General features: G+C 44.7%; 1 protein-coding gene across 1 annotated transcript in view; it reads left to right on the top strand.

The window, feature by feature from the left end:
• LOC144685344 (follistatin-related protein 5-like) overlaps nucleotides 1-19,368 on the top strand; it is a 455,365-nt gene that overhangs the window by 211,733 nt on the left and 224,264 nt on the right. The window contains exons 3-4 of the mRNA XM_078549752.1: nucleotides 7,869-8,059; nucleotides 11,700-11,820. Of these exons, the coding sequence (XP_078405878.1) occupies nucleotides 7,869-8,059; nucleotides 11,700-11,820 (312 nt within the window). The remainder of the gene's footprint in view (nucleotides 1-7,868; nucleotides 8,060-11,699; nucleotides 11,821-19,368) is intronic.

The following is a 19,368-nucleotide window of genomic DNA, read 5'->3' on the forward strand; positions in this document are numbered from 1 at the left end:
TAACTCGAAAGAGTACCCTGGCACTCCAATGCCTGTCCTTCCAGCAGCAGCCACAGTTTCTTGCATGGCGCTGCTGAGCACAAGAGCTACCAGCCTCTGATTGGGCAGCAAGTCTCGCTATGCAAGACTTTCGCCCCTGGGACACTGATTCCAGAGGAAGGCCTGCCACAGCAAGTGGGCCTTCAGGAAAAGAGGCAGCATGGGTCTCTCACTGGCTCTCCAGCTGGCAGGCAAAGCCTGCACACGATTTTTCCCAAAGTCGAATACTGATGTTGCAATGACAGCAAGTAGGAATTTCAGTCTGTAGGTTTTGCGTAGCCTCCAGTGACTAGGGTTTAAAAAGGACACCTCTTTTCAATGAGAATGATTCTACTTGATTAGGAGTCAGTTAAGATAAAGGTGCCCTGATGGTTGAATAACATTAAAACTTTAATGAATGCAGATTCGATAGACAATGATGTGCAGTGTGGAAATAATGCAAGCCAAACGTGACTGTCACAGACCATTATCTTATTGACCACTAAGATGTGAAAACTGTTAACATTTTCATTGATATCCCAATTCTGACTGCTGGTTTTTAGTTCTGAATAGATCACTCAGCGGGATGGAAATTGCACAGGTCCTCCAACAAGTGGGCAATCCACTATGCCACATTACTGTCCAGGTGGCAGATTGCCTCCAGACTCAGTTCTTCATTCAAATTTAGTTCATGTAAGAAATGTTGAATTTTGATGCAAACAGTCTTCAGTTATTTCACTCAGTTATTACCCATTATGTTGATCTGCAGAAAATGTAAGTGTCCTGATTACTAAGTGATATGTGTTTCTTCATTTATTTTTAAATAAATTATAAAATAGCTGAACTTAGAAAGTTGTAATCATCACCTGTGTTTTGTTGGTAGTTATTACAATTTTCTCATAGCTATGGGAATGTAGCAAAGACAGGTAAAATTTACATTGAAAGTATTTTTAAATAAAGAGGCTTTGTTTAAGCAGATAGGCATACCGGATTTCCCTCCACCATCTCCCCAAAAATCAGGTAGCACAGCATCAGCACAAAGGGCAAAATCAGGCAGAAAGGATAATGCCTTATTCCTGTCCCAGAAAAATTGACAGGGCACAAAACTCCAAATTGAATGCATATTGAGGTCCCTTAGAAAATTACATACCTGTGCTGTGGGATACAGATCTCCCCTAAAGTCAGAGCTCTCGCTGCTGACAGACACCAATGGGGTTTCCCCAAATTTGCACTAAGTACAATAGTGGGCAGGGCAAAATGGCGTCCTACCTGCCAACGGCGATGGCAGGTTGTCACACTGTATCGTCCCAAACCCGCCACATTATTTATGCACCCCCAGGAAACATGCTGTTTCCATGGTGGGGGGGCTCCTCATTCTCTCGCCCGCCATCACCCTGCCATCGCATCACACTGGGCGCCATGTTTAAAAGCCAGCCACCAGCACACCGCTCACCATTACCAGCTCACCACTGCTGCCCAGGAGATATGGCCCTCAAAGGCAAGAAGACTGCAGCCCCCCAGTTTAATGACCCCAGGTCCCTCGAGCAACTGCTGGTTGCCGTGGAGACCCGCCAGGATGTCCTGTACCCCCGCTCTGGCCACAGGATGGGCAGCAATGTGACCAATCCGGCTTGAGAGGTTGTGGCAGCGGTGGTCAGTGCCAACACCCTTCGGAAGAGGACAGCCACCCAGTGCCGCAAGAGGATGAATGATCTCCTCCATTCCTCCAGGGTAGGTCACACTTTTCATCACTCTCAACTCACACACTCACAAACCTAGCACACATCCACACGGCCCTCATTCACTGCCACTTCAAGAGACATCACCATTCACTCTCTCACACTCACCTTCGTTGTCTTCAGCCCGTCCATGGGACCACTCACCACCCATAGAGGCCAGGCACATTTATCACCTGGCCAGACAGGTGCCCTGCTTACACTTTCTCCATCTCTATCCATGCAGGACAAGCTGGCACACAAGAGAGAGAGGTTGCAGACCATTGGCAGAATGCCCAAAATCAAGGTCCTCACAGGCTTTGAAAACAGAGCCATCCAGCTGGCCAGCGAGATATTAGACTAGTCCTGTGCTGACGGTGCTGCTCTACCAAGTGAGGATCCAGCACTGCAACATCTATCAGACAACCATGCCATGAGTGATGTGTCCTCTTTCACAGGCCACTGCCATACTCTAATTATCCCCCCTTGCTTTCACAGGCACATCTGGGAAGCAGCCAACGGAGTCTGCGACCCAGAGCCTCCAAGCAAGCTCTGAAGAAACCTCTGAGGAGGAATCTGAAGGCACCCTCCCTGAAGCCCCATCACAGCGCTCACCCACACCCTCCACCAGCGTAGAGACACACACCTTGGTAGGACCTAGCTTTAGAATAGACACGGAATCACAATCTGGTGAGCACATAACACTGTGATCCACAGCAGGCGGCGGCAGGGACTTCCCAGGTCCCCAGCATTCGGAGGGCTGCTGGAGGCCAGAAATTTTCTGAGTCCAAGTCATATAACGAGCCTCTGGACTTGGTCATGTCACAGTTGCTGGAGCTGCAAAGGCAAGCTCGGGAACATCAGGAAGGGATGTCCACTGCACTTCTCAGATTGCAAGACACGATGGAGGAGTCCATCTGCCTTCAGGCTGAGTTGACAGCGCCAGCATGCCAATGCACCAAGGTCAACACTGGTATGATAGCAGCTGCCATGGAGACCTTGTTCCAGGACGACGCTCCTGCATTGCTGCATGGGCTCAACTCCATCGCTGACGCCATATTTGGCCTACATCAGTGTGTACAAATCCCCTCTTCCTGTGACCTCAGCAGCTCCAGCTTCACAGGCCGAGGAGGGTGCCACTGCCACACAGCAGGACCCCGAAAGCAGGCCGGGGCCCTCCAAGTCTCGGCCCCCCAGAGGGCGACTGCCAAAGTCATCACAGACAGGGTGTTGCAGTCAATGGGCTGCCTCCACCTCTGCTGTGGATGTCCAGGGAGCAACAAAACAGGGTTAGGAAAGTTAAGGAGAATAAGCTGCACAGCCTGTGCACGGGTGTTAACACTTGTACATAATGTTCACTATTGTCAATAAACTCCTAAGAATGTCTCCCTGCCTATGGTTCCTTGTTCTGATGAGCAGTGTTCTTCTCACTCAGATGTGAACCCTTTCTGCACAAGATAAAAGGCAGGTGTCTCAGTCCAGGACCTCTTCCCTGTGCTTTGTGCAGCCTTCAGACCACAGTGATGGTCCGGCCTCACACTCCCTGGAAACATTACTGATGCCTGAACCTCAATGGTGCTGGCCATTGCTGCCAGAATGGAGTGGGCAGACGCCACAGAGTTCTCTCACTCTCTCAATGTGCTCTCAACACCTTTAAGGAGGGGCTGGCCCCCATCTCTTCAGCATCTGCGACCACTGATTCTGTGCTCCTGCTCCCAAAGGGCTCAAGTGCTGAAGGCTGATAAAGCATCAGATGCTTCTAAAGTTTCTTGGCTACGTCTCTATGATGTGACCCTGATCACAGAGCACAAGCGAGCTGCCCTCGGCCAGACAGGAGTCAGACATTCTCAGAAACTATGTGAAGATTCATGGAGTGTCCTCATTGCATGTCATCATCATCCTCCTGCAGTCGAGCGGCTATTAGGGCCTCCACTGCGTCTCCATGACAGGAGCATTCTCACAGAGGGTATTCGCGAAGCCAGACTGGAGTCAAACGTTTGCAAATGCGCTGTGCAGATCTATGGGGTCACTGCATGTCATCATCATCCTCCACAAATATGGCAGCTATGAGGGCCTCACGAGTGTGCCTCCTCTAGTCAGTGTGAGAGCCTCATCCACGTCATCATCGCCTCTGAGGACCTCATCCCCATTGGCATCCTCATCGGAGGAGACCTCCAGCTCTTCCATCTCCTCCTCAGTCGGCTCATCTCCCCATTGGAGAGCCAGGTTGTAAAGGGCTCAGCAGACGATGATGATGCGTGACACCCTCTGCGGAGTGTATTGCAGGGCTCCACCAAACCAGTCCAGGCACTGGAACCTCATCTTCCGCATCCCAATGGTTTGCTCCACCAAGTTGCGAGCTGCTGCACGAGCCTCATTATTCTGTCGCTCTGCTGCCATCTGAAGCCGCTGCATGGGTGTCATCAGCCATGGCCTCTGCGAGTAGCCTTTGTCCCCGAGGAGTCTTCCAGCTCTGTGGACCCTGGAAGACTCCAGGGATTTGTGACTGACTGAGGATGTAGGCGTTGTGCACACTCCCAGGAAACCGTGTGCATACCTGCAGGGTGTTTTTCTGGTGGTCACATACCAGCTGTACATTCAGCGAGTGTAATCCCTTGCGGTTGATGTAGTCCATCGAGTGTAGCGACAGAAACCTGAGCGCCACATGGGTGCACCCTGCACCTGTGGGAATCCTGAGATCCAGGTGAATCCAATAGCACTTGCATCCTGGCTGTACCAGTCCCAAGTGAAATTCACAAATTTGTCTGCCCTCAAGAAGATGGCATCCGTGACCTCATGGATGCATTTGTGGGTGGTGGCTTGTGATATCCCACAGAGGTCACCTATAGAACCCTGAAAGGAGCCACTGGCATAAAAATTGAGCGCTGCGACCACTTACACAGCCACTGGCGCAAGATGCTTTCCATGCCCCCTTGGCGCCAAGTCCTGCGGTAAGTGGCAGATGTGAGCAACCAGGTCCCTAGACATGCACAGTCATCGGCGACACTGGATCTCGGTCACCTGCAAGAAAGGCAGGTGGCGTCTGTAGACCTTGGGTGTCGCTAGGTGCTGACCAGCCACGGCTCGCTGTTGCTCCTGTGGGAGCCCCAGCAGCCTCTTCTTCCTGAGGTTGCTGCTCCTGCCTTTGTGCAGCCAGGAGCCTCAGTCACTCTCTCCTCCATCTTCTTCGCTCTCTGTCGGCCATCAGACATACAGCTAGGTCACCAGGCTCCATGCTCCTGATGTGGTCCTCCTGCGGCATGAAAGAGAGAGAGAGAGGTGGTTAGCTTGGGTGTACTTAGCCCCTTTCCTGGCCCTGTGTGACAGGCCCTTAACGCTTCCTGGAGAGTGCTGGCCACCCCTCGGATGGTCACAGATGAGTGCACTGCATGGCTGCCCTGTCAACCTGCGACACGAGGGAGAACCTGATTGCGCCATATTGCCCATGAATGCCATCCATCATGCCCGCTGCCAGCGGGCACAGAAAATTCCGTCCCTAAAGTGGGATTTTCCCTGCAGACTATCCCAACATCAGGATAAAATAGGGCTCAGAAACCCGCACGGTGTGGGAAACAGTCACTCAATATGATTTCCATAGGGCAACCAATTAATGGTCAGAAGGTGGGCTCTCGAAGCTGAAGGGCCAACCAGAGGCCTTCCAACTTAAAAACAGCATCAGCATGACATGGCATGAAGTGAGGGGAAAATGTTTCAAAATGAAGATTTTTTCTCTCCATCTTTTTCAATATGTAAATATAAAAACCTTTGCAGCCAGGCCACCTCTGTGGTCTGGGCGCTGGGGGGAGCCCCTCTATAGAGTGGCCTGCAGCTGCTGCACCCAGAAAAGCGGGGAGGGCTCTAAGCCTGCCTGGAGTGTTGGCCCCCAAGAGTGCAGCCAAGAGGCCATCTCCAGGAAATTAAATCGTCCCTTTACACCTCGGGGAACCTGGAGTGGAAAATCTCAGTCAGCATCCTTCAGTTAGCCTCAAGTGACTTCGAAGAAGCTGGTTGGCTCCCTGCCTCTGTGAAAATGGCCTAGGATGGGATGAAACTGGGAAATCGGCACGCCAGCCGGCAACTCTACTTTTCACTGCATGCCCGCCTCCTTTCCCAGGCCTGGAAAGTGGTATAAATCCAACCCTTATGAATCAATAGTAAGCCACGCTACACATTCATCCCTATGTTTTTCAAAGTTTAGATTCACCTTCAACAATTTGAGAAAACTACAGATTCTCCCTCCAAAGTAGTACCAGACACAGAGATAGAAGTCCACCCCACATTGACAAACTCCAGTCACTGACTGCAGCACTATAAACTGTCCAATATAGGACTAATAGAACTGCAGCTAGACCTCCATTCTCCATCCCTAGACCTGATAATCACAAAACATCAACTTCCAACCACCTTGCTGTGTATTCCCAGCATTACAAATGGTGAGAGTTTTAAAATTCAATTCTTAGGTAACGGAATATATATATATTTATATATATATTTATATATATATATATATATATAATGATCACTTGGACTGGAAACCCAGCACGTAGCTCCGCATGTAGCCCAGCACCTATCAGCTTATACTCCAACATGAGTCAATACCTTTAGGAGAGGAACAGAAAAAGGAAAGTAACAGCATGTGTCAATGTTTTCAATACTTGGAATAATTGATTGATCTTCTGCCAAATGAAAGTTTCATAACATTACGTAACCTAATAATATTGGATGATGTAATGGATTGGACATTGACCTTTCACCTGTTTGCAAGGGGTATGGAACAAAGACAGATAGGTGGAGTTAAAATACAGATCAACCATGACCTAACTGGATGGCAGAATAGGCTCAAGGGCTGAATGGTCTACTTCTGTTTCTATTTTTCTAATAACAAGGCTAGAATATTCCAATAAAGACTTCAGGAGCTTTTTGGAGAAAGAGGAAAGAACCACAAATTATTTTCATCTCTGCAAGCACTAAAGTTATGGCCATTGTGATATAGGTTGTCTTCTCACAAAGGCACTGTTAAAAAAATCACGCTGATTGGTTTCCTATAGCAATAGTGTATTTAACATTGTCATCTCACCTCTAGTGCCAACAATGATGGTTGAAAAAATGTTTTTTTAAGGTACTCAACAGAACAGCAACACACTGTTGTGATAACAAAGAGACAATAAGTTATTTTAGAGATCCTGTGACTTGCACTGTAAATAATACAACACTCTCCACTAACTGGAAGATTAAACAAACAAATAAATTGAAAATCCATTTCTGTGTGTTACTTGTTCAACACTGATAGCACCTAATAATCATAGATATAATATTATAACAAATGTATGATAGTTATTATGTTGATTTATGTAGATTAATGCTTCACATTGGTCTTCAGGTTGTTGTTTTCTTTTAATTCACTATTTCAAAACCAAACCCACTCTCTTTGGGTTTGACATCCTCATCTGGATTTCCAAGAGATTTCCTCTGTTTCTTATTTCTAAATGGGATTAAAAAATAAAAGAGGAATAATTTTATTTAAATTGAAAGGTTGTCTCAGTGATTTCAATATGCTAAGAATCGTTTGCCCATGTAAGTTATAATTGCCATTTTAAGAATATGTGTACCTTTGGAGAGTTAATCTAAAAATAATATGAGAAAGATTGATCCATTTGTTTATTTTTAATCGAACTGTTTAAATCATACGGTTGTATAGTCAGGGATTGTTTAGCATTCTGATACTAATGCTGAAACATTAATGTTAAAATCATTGCTAGCCTTCCTTTCCAGGTTATCCAGTATCTAAAAGGTTGCATTAATGTCAATGCCACCACCAGAAATTGTGAGAGTGACCTTATACTCCTTTTCCCCATTTGTTGTCACCACTACAGGTATGATCGGTAAATGCAACAAGTTGGCAATTGTGTGCAGAGACCTGCAATCAGTCATCACAACACAAAGCCTTTTACACTAACCCACTATTCCACAGCACCCAAACAGAAGTGATTTTCCTGGATGATATAAAACTGTAGAAGGAAGATTTTTTTCCCCTATCTGTCCCAGATCCAAAAGGGAAGAATTCCTAACCTATATCTTCACCAGATCCCAACAAAATAATCACAAACAATCTGGAATATCTTGTCTTTTGTCTAGGTGAGCGGTGTAAATTGGCAGAGTACAGCAGACTGAAAAACATGTTGCTGGACCTACAGAGTCAGAGGCATTTCCAACAAGAAAATATTACAATGGAGACAACAACGCTGAAGAGGCTTTTGGTGGAGAACATGTTCAAGTACTTTGACATCAGTGGTGATGGCCTTATAGACAACAGTGAGCTGGCACAGGTGGGTGTCATGGTCTGTGAACTTCAATGTAAAAATTTGTTTGGTTAGTTATTTATTTTACTTTAGTTCCTCTTTAGATCCTCTCGTGAGTATCAGTTCAGCTGGTATCACTCCCGTCTCTGTGTTTTTGGTTCAAGTTCTATTCCAGGGCTTCAGCCCAAAAGTCAAGGCTAACCTCCAGTGCAGTACTGAGGGAACACTGCACTATCAGATGTACCATCTTTCAGATTAACCATTAAACTGAGCCGTCATCTGCCTGCTCGGGTGAATGTAAAAGATTCCAAGGCACCATTTTGAAGAACAGCAGAGGTTTATCCCCAATGCCCTGGGCAACATCTATCCTTCAATCAACATCGCAAAAAAATCTGGCCATTATCACATTGCTGTTTGTAGGAGTTTGCTATGTGCATGTTGGCTGTCACATTTCCTAAATTACAATAGTGACGACACTTCAATAACAGCCACTCCATTGGCTGTTAAATGCTTTGAGGCATCCAATGGTCATAAAAAGAGCTATTTCTTTCATTTTTTTACTTTTAATAATGAGTTGGAAGATTATCATTTGGCAATGCATGTTTGCAAACTTATTGAAAGTTTGATAAGAAACAGAAATTCTGGTAATGGCTATTTATATTAGTTAATCTTGGAATATGAATGACACCACTGTTCATTGCCCATCACTAATTATGCTGAGGGCATTAAGAATAAACCATATAGTGTGGAGCTGGAGTTGTGTGTCTTGATTCAGCTATACAGGATTACCAAGTTCCCTTCCCTGAAAGACATTAGTGAACCATTTGAGCAATTATAATAATCCAGATAGCTTACAAATTGCCAAATTTATTGGTCTGTTTCACAACATGCCACAGTGGGACTTGAACGCTAAATTGAGGGTTGCCGGTCCAACACTATAAGCACTAGACTGTTGTTGCCATCTAGGAATGGCATTGTCAGAAAAACTCTGTTCACTAATCTTAACAAAAAGTAAATGCGAGTGTAAAGCGGGCAACTCCCCAGCCCTGTGGAGATGGAGGTGGAGGTGGAGGGGAAAGCGGGAGGTGGGAAAATAAGGGAGATCCACCTTGGGGTGGCAAGTTAGAGAGGGCACCCCCATGTTCAGGCTTCCTCAATGGATCTCACTTGCCTCAGCAGCACCCACCACTCTCGGTGGGGCTGTCAAGGCTCCAGAGCTGCCGGCCCTGTGACTGGGCCTGCAGCATCAGAAGTCTGCTTGGATGGTGAGCGCACAGGCTGCCATTTGGAAGGCCATCTCCTGGAATATAGTGCCAATGGCCTCACTGCCAGCAAGTTCAAGCTTGGGACACACATTTACTCCTGACATCAGCGTTCCAAAGCCCATGGGGAAAGCCAGCCCGTTACTTTACAGTCACATCTACTTTTTCGCTAAAATTAGCAGGGGAAAATATATCTTTAAGCTTTTAATTGTGGGATTTCTGAACCATTCTCACCATCCTCTCTTCAATGTTCATCTTGATCTCCTAACTCATTGTGAAGCTCTCCCATGGAGCTGCAGAGGTAGATGCTTGCCTTTTCTGCTTAATTGATTATTGTAGAGTGAAAATTAGGTAGATTCAATAATGGGTAGGCAATACAATCCAGTAGATTACCGCCTAAACTGTGAAGATGAAAAGCATGCTGTCAATTTGCTACATCACACATTTTATACTATTGCATTCATATTCAGCACTATGGAATTTAACACCATTGAATTCTAGCCATTGCTGCAAGTCTGAGAGGACTGCACCAGCGATAATAGCTGCTGGATTTAACTGCTTAGCACCTGTTCCTGTCTGAAGGCCTCCAAAAGAGACAGTTGTTTTATTGGCAATTTTTTTGAAATGCAAAGCCTTTTTGAACTTCTTGGCTTTGCTGATCTGAGCAGGCTTGGGCAAATGAAGCCCAACAACCACTACTTCTGGACACCCATCAAAATAGACACAGAGCTGGTGATTCAACAGAAAAAAGAACTCAGAGGCTCCATTAAGCCCTTGCACGCCACTTCACTCACTTGGCTTCCCCATGCTTTCATCTACTTCTGGTGCAAGATCTTACCCTTTTGGGATAACTTGTATTTATAGAGCACCTTAATATAGAAAACATATTGCAAAGATTCCTCTACGGGATAAAGGGAAAGAAACTGTATATATGTATAGTCCTAACACTGACCTGTGGGGACTCCATTGTGTACATCCCAGTTCAATAAACATCCATAACCACTTTTCTGTTTTCTGTCCTTTGGCTAACTTTTTATCCATGCTGTCGCATTTTATTAATAAGCATTGTATGTGGTAACTCATCAAATGCCTTTCAAAACACCCATGTGCATGGTATCTACAATATTTAATTTTTTCCAAAGAATTCCATTAAATATGTCAAACGTGCCAGCCTTTTCAATATCCATGCTGGTTGTTCTTAATTAATTCAGTCAATAAGAATCAAAAATACTGCCAATCAGATTGAGTTATCGAATGACATAGATTACTTCTAGCCCATGTTTATTGCGATCCATTCATACAAGCTGCTGTCTTCCTCTCAGTTTTGTCTTTGTTGCAATGAGCCTTCTGTGTGAATTATTCCAACAAGAGTTGTTATGATCTGGAATGCTTTGCCTGAAACGGTGGTGAAAGCAGATTCAATTGTAACTTACAAGATCAAATAGATATATTCTTGAAAAAACAATCGCAGTCCTATGAGGAGGCAATAGGTGAAGGGACTAATTAGATAGGTCTTTCAAAGATCCAGCACAGGTACACTGGGTCAAATAGTCTCCTTCTGGGCTGTACGATTCTTTGAATGCTTTTAGCATCCCTGGGCTGGTGCTTCTATTCATAGATTAAAATGTGGGAATGTTGACAAAAGAAAGATTGGAGACAAGTCTCAGTGTGCAGAGAATAAAATTAGTTTGCACGGCACTGTCCTGGACTTCTGTACTATGTATATATGTATGTGTGAGAATTTGCAAAAGAGGGTGTGAAAAATAGACAGAACATGTATTTGTGAAGGTGAGAAAGATAGACTGTGGCAGGGAAAGAAGTGATATGATGGAAAGCACTGCAGTCTGGAACAATTAGCGACAGTTTCTTTTTTCAATGTATCTTTGCTATTGCTGTTGAAATAATCATAGTGATTTAAGATTGTTGAAGATTGTTAAGTTACAATACCCTTGGTATTTTCATTATGCGTGTTTTTGGAATCTATCTAAAACACTGTGTGCAGAGCTATCTTGTGGTGCTATGGATTGATGTATGAAACCCCTCACTATGCATTCTGATTACGCCATGATTCATTGTAATATGAATTTCCAATCTGATCCAAGGAAGAGAACAAAACCATTCTGCCCTGAAGCCAGAAGAGACCCACTTTCTAGGGCAACTCTAGTGCATCCCCTAGGAGGCAGTTACATGGAGGGTAGGCAGGAGCCTACAAATGATGCACTTGCTCTTTTTCAGCCAAGAGTGTTGCACATCATGGTCTTGAATAGGATGGCAGAGAAATTTAACTCTTAGACTAAATTCCGATAATGTTTCAGGGTCAAAGTTTCATACTTGTCTAAGCTGGTTGTAAAAGTTCAATGTTTGTATTTTTTAAAGTTTACTCAAGCCATGTTTCATTTTGCCAGGCAATGACAGAAGATGCCCTTGATAACGACCCATTTGACTGCAACCTATTTGATCTTCTTCAGTACGATGACTACAATAATGACAGGGTGTTGACACTAGAGGAACTCTACACAGCATTCCGTAAGTCTTGCCTAAAGAGAATATATTTGTGGTCCTGTGTAGAAATGCATCTAATGCAAATGATTTATCTGGTATAGCACAACCTTAATAATTTTCAGTCACCAACTTATCTGCTCAGAGTTCAAATTATCAGCCCATCTTGTTGGGGTAGTGCTTCTTTCATTTTTTAGGTATGCTTCAATTCAGGAAGTTTAAGTAGAAAATTGTCAAAAGTCAGTCTATGTACTGTGGTGTGATTACAGCAATCTTATCGTAGAATTCAATTTTTCGTATGCAAGGGAGTGTTACACTGGTGGGAGATGAGTTTGACCTCCTTTCCTCATGCTGTTGAACCTTATCTTTGAGGATCCTTGGCAGGACAAAAGAAGGTTCATTGCTGAGACTGTTTTGGGTGTCTCCTGTCAGCCACTTTCAGAAAGAGGTCACTTAGCAGACTCTTGGCTGCAGGTGTATATGGATTAGAGCAAAAAATTAGGGAAATTAGATGATAGATAATTTTACATTTAAAAAAAGCACTGAAAGCATCAGCCTCAGATTGAAAATTTGATTAAATACACTATTCCATTCCAGCTTTTTCCTCCATGCCTTCAAATTTGATATTAATGTGCTGGATGCTGATCAGTTTCCTGTAGAGCCACATGGTGATGTTCCATGGGAAAAATTGTCCCCCTGTCGGGAGGGAAGTGTAGGAGTGGGCGCGAGCGGGCGCGCCTCCGATAAGCGCCCCCAATCGGAGACGCACCACCATTTTACGTGGGCAGGTCAATTAAGGCCCGCCCAGCATGATGTCCACCAGGAAGCGCTACACTGTCAATGATGAGCACTTTTTCACAGACCTGTAATGAAACTCCTTGTGATTATACTTTCTTTGTGTTCTGAGATGGGAGCTGCCAGTTTAACGTTCATTTTCTTCCTTATAACTTGGCAGAAGCTTTTCCTGTGTCTAAGGCCAAAATTTTCCTGTCGGTGATTTGGGGGCGGGGTCGCTCGCCGAGGGGAAAATGACGCGGGATGACGTCGGGAGGAACCCCCGATGTCATCCCGGTCCATTTAAATTTTTAGGAAGGCGGACGGACAGTGAAATGAACTGTTCGCCCGCTGACCTGTCAATGGCCAATTGAGGCCATTGACAGGATCATTAAGCTCATTGAAAGACCTGCCCATCCAACTTTAAGGCCCAGCGGGCTTCTGAAAAAAGATAAAACTTCATCCACTGACAGGATGAGGTTTCATCTCAGTTTTTTAAAAGTTTATTAAAGTTTCACTCATATTTATTAATATGTCCCATCTTGTGTGACAGTGTCACATGAGGGGGACATGTTAATAATGTTTTTCTTTCTCTATTTTTAAAGTTTTTTAAACATTCAGCACTCTCCCTGAGACAGCACTTAGTCTCAAGGAGCAGTGCGCTCTTTCGTGCGCATGCGTCAAAGAGCACACTTTGACAGATGGGGAATCCCTCCACCCCCCACACAGGAAGCACATAGCGCTTCCTGTCGGGCAGGCTGCTGGGCGGCTCTTAATTGGCCCACCCATGTAAAATGGCGGCCCGCCCCATTTCAGCAGTGGAGTTTAGCTGCCTGCCCGCCGCCGAGCCGGTGGGGCCCGCACGCCCATCAAGGTCAAAATTCTGGCCTAAGTCTCAAACGTTTGCAGGCTGGATTAATCCTTGCATCATAAAGTCTTCTCTCCACATTCTCTCATTTTGCCTCTCAGACTCCTGAGCATGCACACTTAGTAAGTTTTTTACAGTTTTGAAATGTTTCTGTCTTTATTATGTTTTGCCATAATAGTAGGAAGCGCTATGCACTCCCTGTGCGGGCAAGGGGGGGAGTCCCTCAGCTGGGAGTGTGCTCTTTTGTGCATGCGTGCAAAAGAACGCACAGATCTCCCTAAGGCAAAGCGCTGCCTCAGGGAGATCGGCTCCGAATTAAAATTTGTAATACAAATGATAGAAAAATTTCCCTGACATGTCCCCTCATGTGACACTGTCACATGAGTTGGGACATGTCCATAACTTTTATTGAAACCTTTATTAGAAATGTAAATACCAACATGAAACCTCATCCCACCCGTGGATGAGGTTTCATGCTTTCTCCGAAGCCTGCCAGGGCTCCCGGCCTGCCCACCAACCTTAAGGTTGGACGGGCGGGTCCATTAATCATTTTAATTAGTTTTTCAATGGCCTCAATAGGCCGTTGACAGGTCGGCGGGCGCGCAGCTGACTCCACCGACCTGAAAATGGAAATGACGCAGGGTGACATCAGGAGTTCCATCCGATGTCGTCCCATGTCATTTTACGGCCGGCCCCGCCCCCATTCGCTGACCGGAAGATCCTGCCCCATGTTACTGATGACAACAGAATATTTCCCTGAGAGAAGGGGAGCCGAAAAAAGTAAGTCTCCAAAGGAAATGCAATGAATGGTGGTTGGGATGGCGGGTGTGGGGAGGATGGATAGGCAGAGGGTTACTCAGGCACTTCATGATGACAACATCAACCCTAACATGTTTCTGCTTTAATGCCTCTTGCACTGTGAGAGTAGGTATGAGATTTCCTCTTAGGCTTCTAATATTAGCAGCATTTGATTTTTTTTTAAATTAGTCGACCCCAGTGAAAAAAATAAGTCATGTCCTCCTGGTTGCCAAGTGAGTTCAGAAACTATGGAAAGGATTTTCCTCCCATTGGGTGGGAAGTGCAGGAGCGGGCGCTCGCAGGCTGCCTCCAATTGGCGCCCCCAATTGGGGGCGCGGCGTCATTTTACATGGGCGGGCCAATTAAGGCCCGCCCAGCATGACGTCCGCCAGGAAGCGCCATGCGCTCCCTGTGCGGGCGGGGAGCGGGAGAATCCCTCAGCCGGGAGTGCGGGAAAGAGTCCACTCATCTCTCTGAGGCTAAGTGCCGCCTCAGGGAGGTCGGTGCCAAATTTTAAAATGGTCAAGGAGCAGAAACAAAATTTCCTTGACATGTCCCCTCATGTGACACTGTCACATGAGTTGGGGCATGTCCATCACTTTAACTCTAACCTTTATTAAATTTTTAAAAGCCCTCATGGAACCTCATCCTGCCCCGTGGATGAGGTTTCATGCTTTTTCTGAAGTCCTCCCGGCCTGCCCGCCAACCCTAAGGTTGGATGGGCAGGCCCATTAATTAAGTCAATTACTTTTTAAATGGCCTCAATTGACCATTGACAGGTCAGCGGGCGCACAGCTGATTCGGCTGCACCCCTGCCGACCTGAAAATTGAAATGACATGGGGTGATGTCGGGAGTTCTGCCCGACGTCATCCCGCGTCATTTTACGCATCGGCAATTGGGCCCTGCCCTCCACTCACCGACCTAAAGATCCTGGCCTATATTCTTTTGGAAATTCCCTTGCATGTATCCAATTCCTAGCTCTCCATAGCATAGTGTTCCATTCACCAACTTTCAAACACCAGACCGATTTATAGAAAAACAATGATATTTCTCTTGAAGATTTTTAGCAGGTCCCACTAAAGAGGAGCACTCTCACCTTTTATGCCTTTCTACCCTTGTTGTGCTTAAGAGGCCATAATATTTTTGTAGGCCAGACAGCAGAGGGCATGGCTTGCTCCAAGCAAACAGTAAGGCTATTTATGGCCAGAATCCAGACCACAAAACAGTAAACAAATATGTTAGATTTCTGTTAGCCAGCCATTTTAGAAAGAGCATTTAAGTTCCAGCAAATCGACCTCTGTTAACAGTGTATGGTCCAACTTCACTAATATAATAAATGTGGGAAGGAAATACATATCTCGAAGTAATCTAAAAATCAGTAGTGTAACAGAAGGAGCACCCTCCAGTGTTATGAGCAAGAACTGACATGTATAAATTACATATAGCTCTGGGTTGAAATTATGCAATGAAGTATTAATAACAAATGCAATTCCTCTATGTGTTAATGTAATAAAGTATTATCCTATTTATTTTAAACAGGTCAATGCCTTTATTAAGGTAGGAGTAAAAGGCATCTTATAATCATTATAATTATACATTTGTTATTAATATTGTACAGCTTGATTTCAATCCATTAGACATTTTTCCCCAACAGTGTGGAGTAATAAGATGAAATGATCTCTTTGGGGTAATGGTCTGTTGGGGTCTTCTCATCAAACTAAGTGGTTATGTTACCTGTCTGGTTGTGAAGGCCATTTCAGCATTTTGTCTCAGTTGTGTGGCTGATTTTCACTTGTTGAGTACGTCGGGTTCAGTTTACCTGAGCCTTTATGTTGGTAACATTATGGGCGAAATTTTATGGCAGCAGATTTTTACATTCCTACTGAAGTCAATGGAGTTTAGAGTGGCTTGCTACATTTTACAGCCCCATCCCCGCTGTAAAATTCCGGCCTATGTTTCTAATGCCAACTAAAATCCTGCCTGTCAATATCAGAACCTCGGACACGACCCTGAAACCTGTTTGCGGACGCCCATATCATGGGCACTGGTACATGTATATGAACTAGGCTATTAATACCTTTTATCCAGATACCAAAAAGAGGTTTAAGAGTCACCATAATTTGAAATTTTGATACGCTTTAAAAATTATCAATGGATATTCCAACCCACAGTTCTCCTTGTGATGCATGGAGTTTTATTGCTGATTCTCTTTCTCTTGCCTCTTTTCTCTGTTCTCTGTCTCCTTGTACATGTAGCCCATTGCCTGTTACCATTTTCTTCCTATTTTCTATCATTTTGTGCTATAGTTACAGGTGATAGCTCTGCATAAAATGCAGCATTGATAGGAAATTAAAAAGATAAGTCAAACAATTGATATCCAATACTGGCGCTGTTTGATTGCTGTTGTAACTAATTAGTACCTAAAACAATGTAATCTGGCACATTCTCTGTCATTATGTATTTAACTCTCTCCATCTGTATATGTCTCCATTTTCTGCACACCTATTTTCCAAATTATTTCTTTCTCATGGCTGGTTTTCTCTGCTCTTCCCTCTGCCTCCTCCTTCTCCAGATATTTTCTGCTCTGTGATGTTGAGGCTCTAGGATTAACTTAGTCAAGTGCCTATAGAATGTTGAATACCTGGCATTGAATAGCAAAACAAGAGACTATTAGTGGCTTTAAGTGACATCATAACTCACAAGTATATAGTTTCAAACGTTTTATGATCATCATCCTTGATTATCTTTAATTCATTGAGAGATACATCATGTGATTTAAATATGAGAGTGATTTCCCTTTGATGTACATATTTTTCCAGTATTATTCTAAATTTGAGAGAAATAGGACATAAAAATTATATTGGACATAAAAAGACCTTTACAACATAGGGGAGAATTTTCTCTCCTTTGGGCAGGCTGGTTGGGAGTGGGCGCGGGTGGGCGTGGAGCCAATCGCCGCCCGCGGTCGGCTGCGCACCGCCATTTTACGTGGGCGGGCCAATTAAGGCCCGCCTAGTATGACACGCACCCAGAAGCTCTCAGCGCTATCTGTGCGAGTGGGGGGAGAAGGGAGAGTTGGGGCCTGCGCTTTTGTACGCATGCGCGTGAAAGAGCGCAGAAATCTCCCTGAGGCACGCTGAACAGAAGATCCTGCCCACAGAGTCTGAAATATGTATAAGATCATGCTGCTATCATCTGAGTTGACAGTAATTTATCTCCTTCTCCTCTCAGATTACAACGTGATTCCAACACAAAAAATGGATCAAGTGTAGGCATGGCATGGCATAGCATACTTCAGGAGCACCTGTTGTGCCTTAGAATGGTTGCCATGGGCTTTGCATCACAATCCTCTTTTATGTGGCAGTCTCAATTTCAGTTACAGTGTGGTAAAAAGAAACTCAGATTTCTGACAGGGAAGATTGAATGGAGAGTTACCTTTCTTCAAATTACTCATATCCTCGTGGCCACTTTAAGCATGCCAATGAGGGCAGTCTGGAAACAGCCTTCACCTGAAGTCTTGGCTCCAGTTGATGAGCGGGGATCAAGGAAAACAAGGGGAAATAGAGTGGCTGCTTTTTGGGAAAGAAAACCTTTAATCATTTTCTCTGGTAAATGTTTAATATTTACAGGAATTTTATCCTTTTCAGTATTTTGTTAGTTTACTTGGTCAATTCAACCATAAAATTAAAATGTCAACCATGAAGAAGCGCAAATGAAAACTGAAATATAAACATATGTTTCAAGTCCCAAATTGCCTTACAAATAACACATCCTAATAGGGACTGAATAAAGCTTTCACACAGCATAGTTCTTGCTAGAATGAGATGTTATGGAATAAGTTATCTGTCTCATTGCATATTATTATGTTTTTAATATTGAAATATTGTATACTTCATCTAACCTTAAGGTTGGACCGGCAGGTCCTTTAATTACTTAATTGACCCTGTCAATGGCCTCAATTGGCCATTGACAGGTCGGCGGGCCCGGAGCTGATTTTGCTGCATCCCTGCCTTCCTGAAAAATTAAATGGGGCGCGGTGATGTTGGGCGTTCCGCCTGACGTCACCGCACGCCATTTTACATGTCAGTGAGCAGGCCCCGCCCCCACCCGCCGACGGTAAAATCCAGCCCAGAAAGTCGAACTGGTACATAGAACCATAGAACACTGCAGCACAGAAAAACAGGCCATTCGGCCCTTCTAATCTGTGCTGAAATATTATTCCGCTAGTCCCATTGACCTGCACCCAGTCCATAACCCTCCAGACCTCTCCCATCCATGTATCTATCCAATTTATTCTTAAAACTTAAGAGTGAGCCCGCATTTACCACGTCAGATGGCAGCTCGTTCCACACTCCCACCACTCTCTGAGTGAAGAAGTTACCCCTAAACCTTTCCCCTTTCACCCTAAAGTCACGTCTTCTCGTGTTTATCACTCCTAATCTAAGTGGAAAGAGCCTACTCGCATTTACTCTGTCTATACCCCTCATAATTTTGTAAACTTCTATCAAATCTCCCCTCATTCTTCTACGCTCCAAGGAATAAAACCTGTTTAATCTTTCCCTGTAACTCAACTCCTGAAGACCCGGCAACATCCTAGTAAATCTTCTCTGCACTCTTTCAATCTTACTGATATCCTTCCTGTAGTTAGGTGACCAGAACTGCACACAATACTCCAAAGTTGGCCTCACCAATGTCTTATACAACCTCACCATAATATCCCAACTCCTATACTCAATACTTTGATTTATGCCAAAGTATGCCAAAAGCTTTCTTTACAACCCTGTCTACCCGTGACGCCACTTTCAGGGAATTATGTATCTGAATTCCCAGATCCCTTTGTTCCTCCGCACTCCTCAGTGCCCTACCATTTACTGTGTATGTCCTACCTTGGTTTGTCCTTCCAAAATGCAACACCTCACACTTTTCTGCATTAAATTCCATCTGCCATTTTCTGGCCCATTTTTCCAGTTGGTCCAGATCCCTCTGCAAGCTTTGAAAGCCTTCCTCACTGTCCACAACGCCTCCAATCTTAGTGTCATCAGCAAACTTGCTGATCCAATTTACCACATTATCATCCAGATCATTGATATAGACAACAAACAACAATGGTCCCAGCACAGATCCCTGAGGCACA

Source organism: Cetorhinus maximus, chromosome 10 (genome assembly GCF_964194155.1).
Source record: "Cetorhinus maximus chromosome 10, sCetMax3.hap1.1, whole genome shotgun sequence".
NCBI classification, from domain to species: Eukaryota; Metazoa; Chordata; class Chondrichthyes; order Lamniformes; family Cetorhinidae; genus Cetorhinus; species Cetorhinus maximus.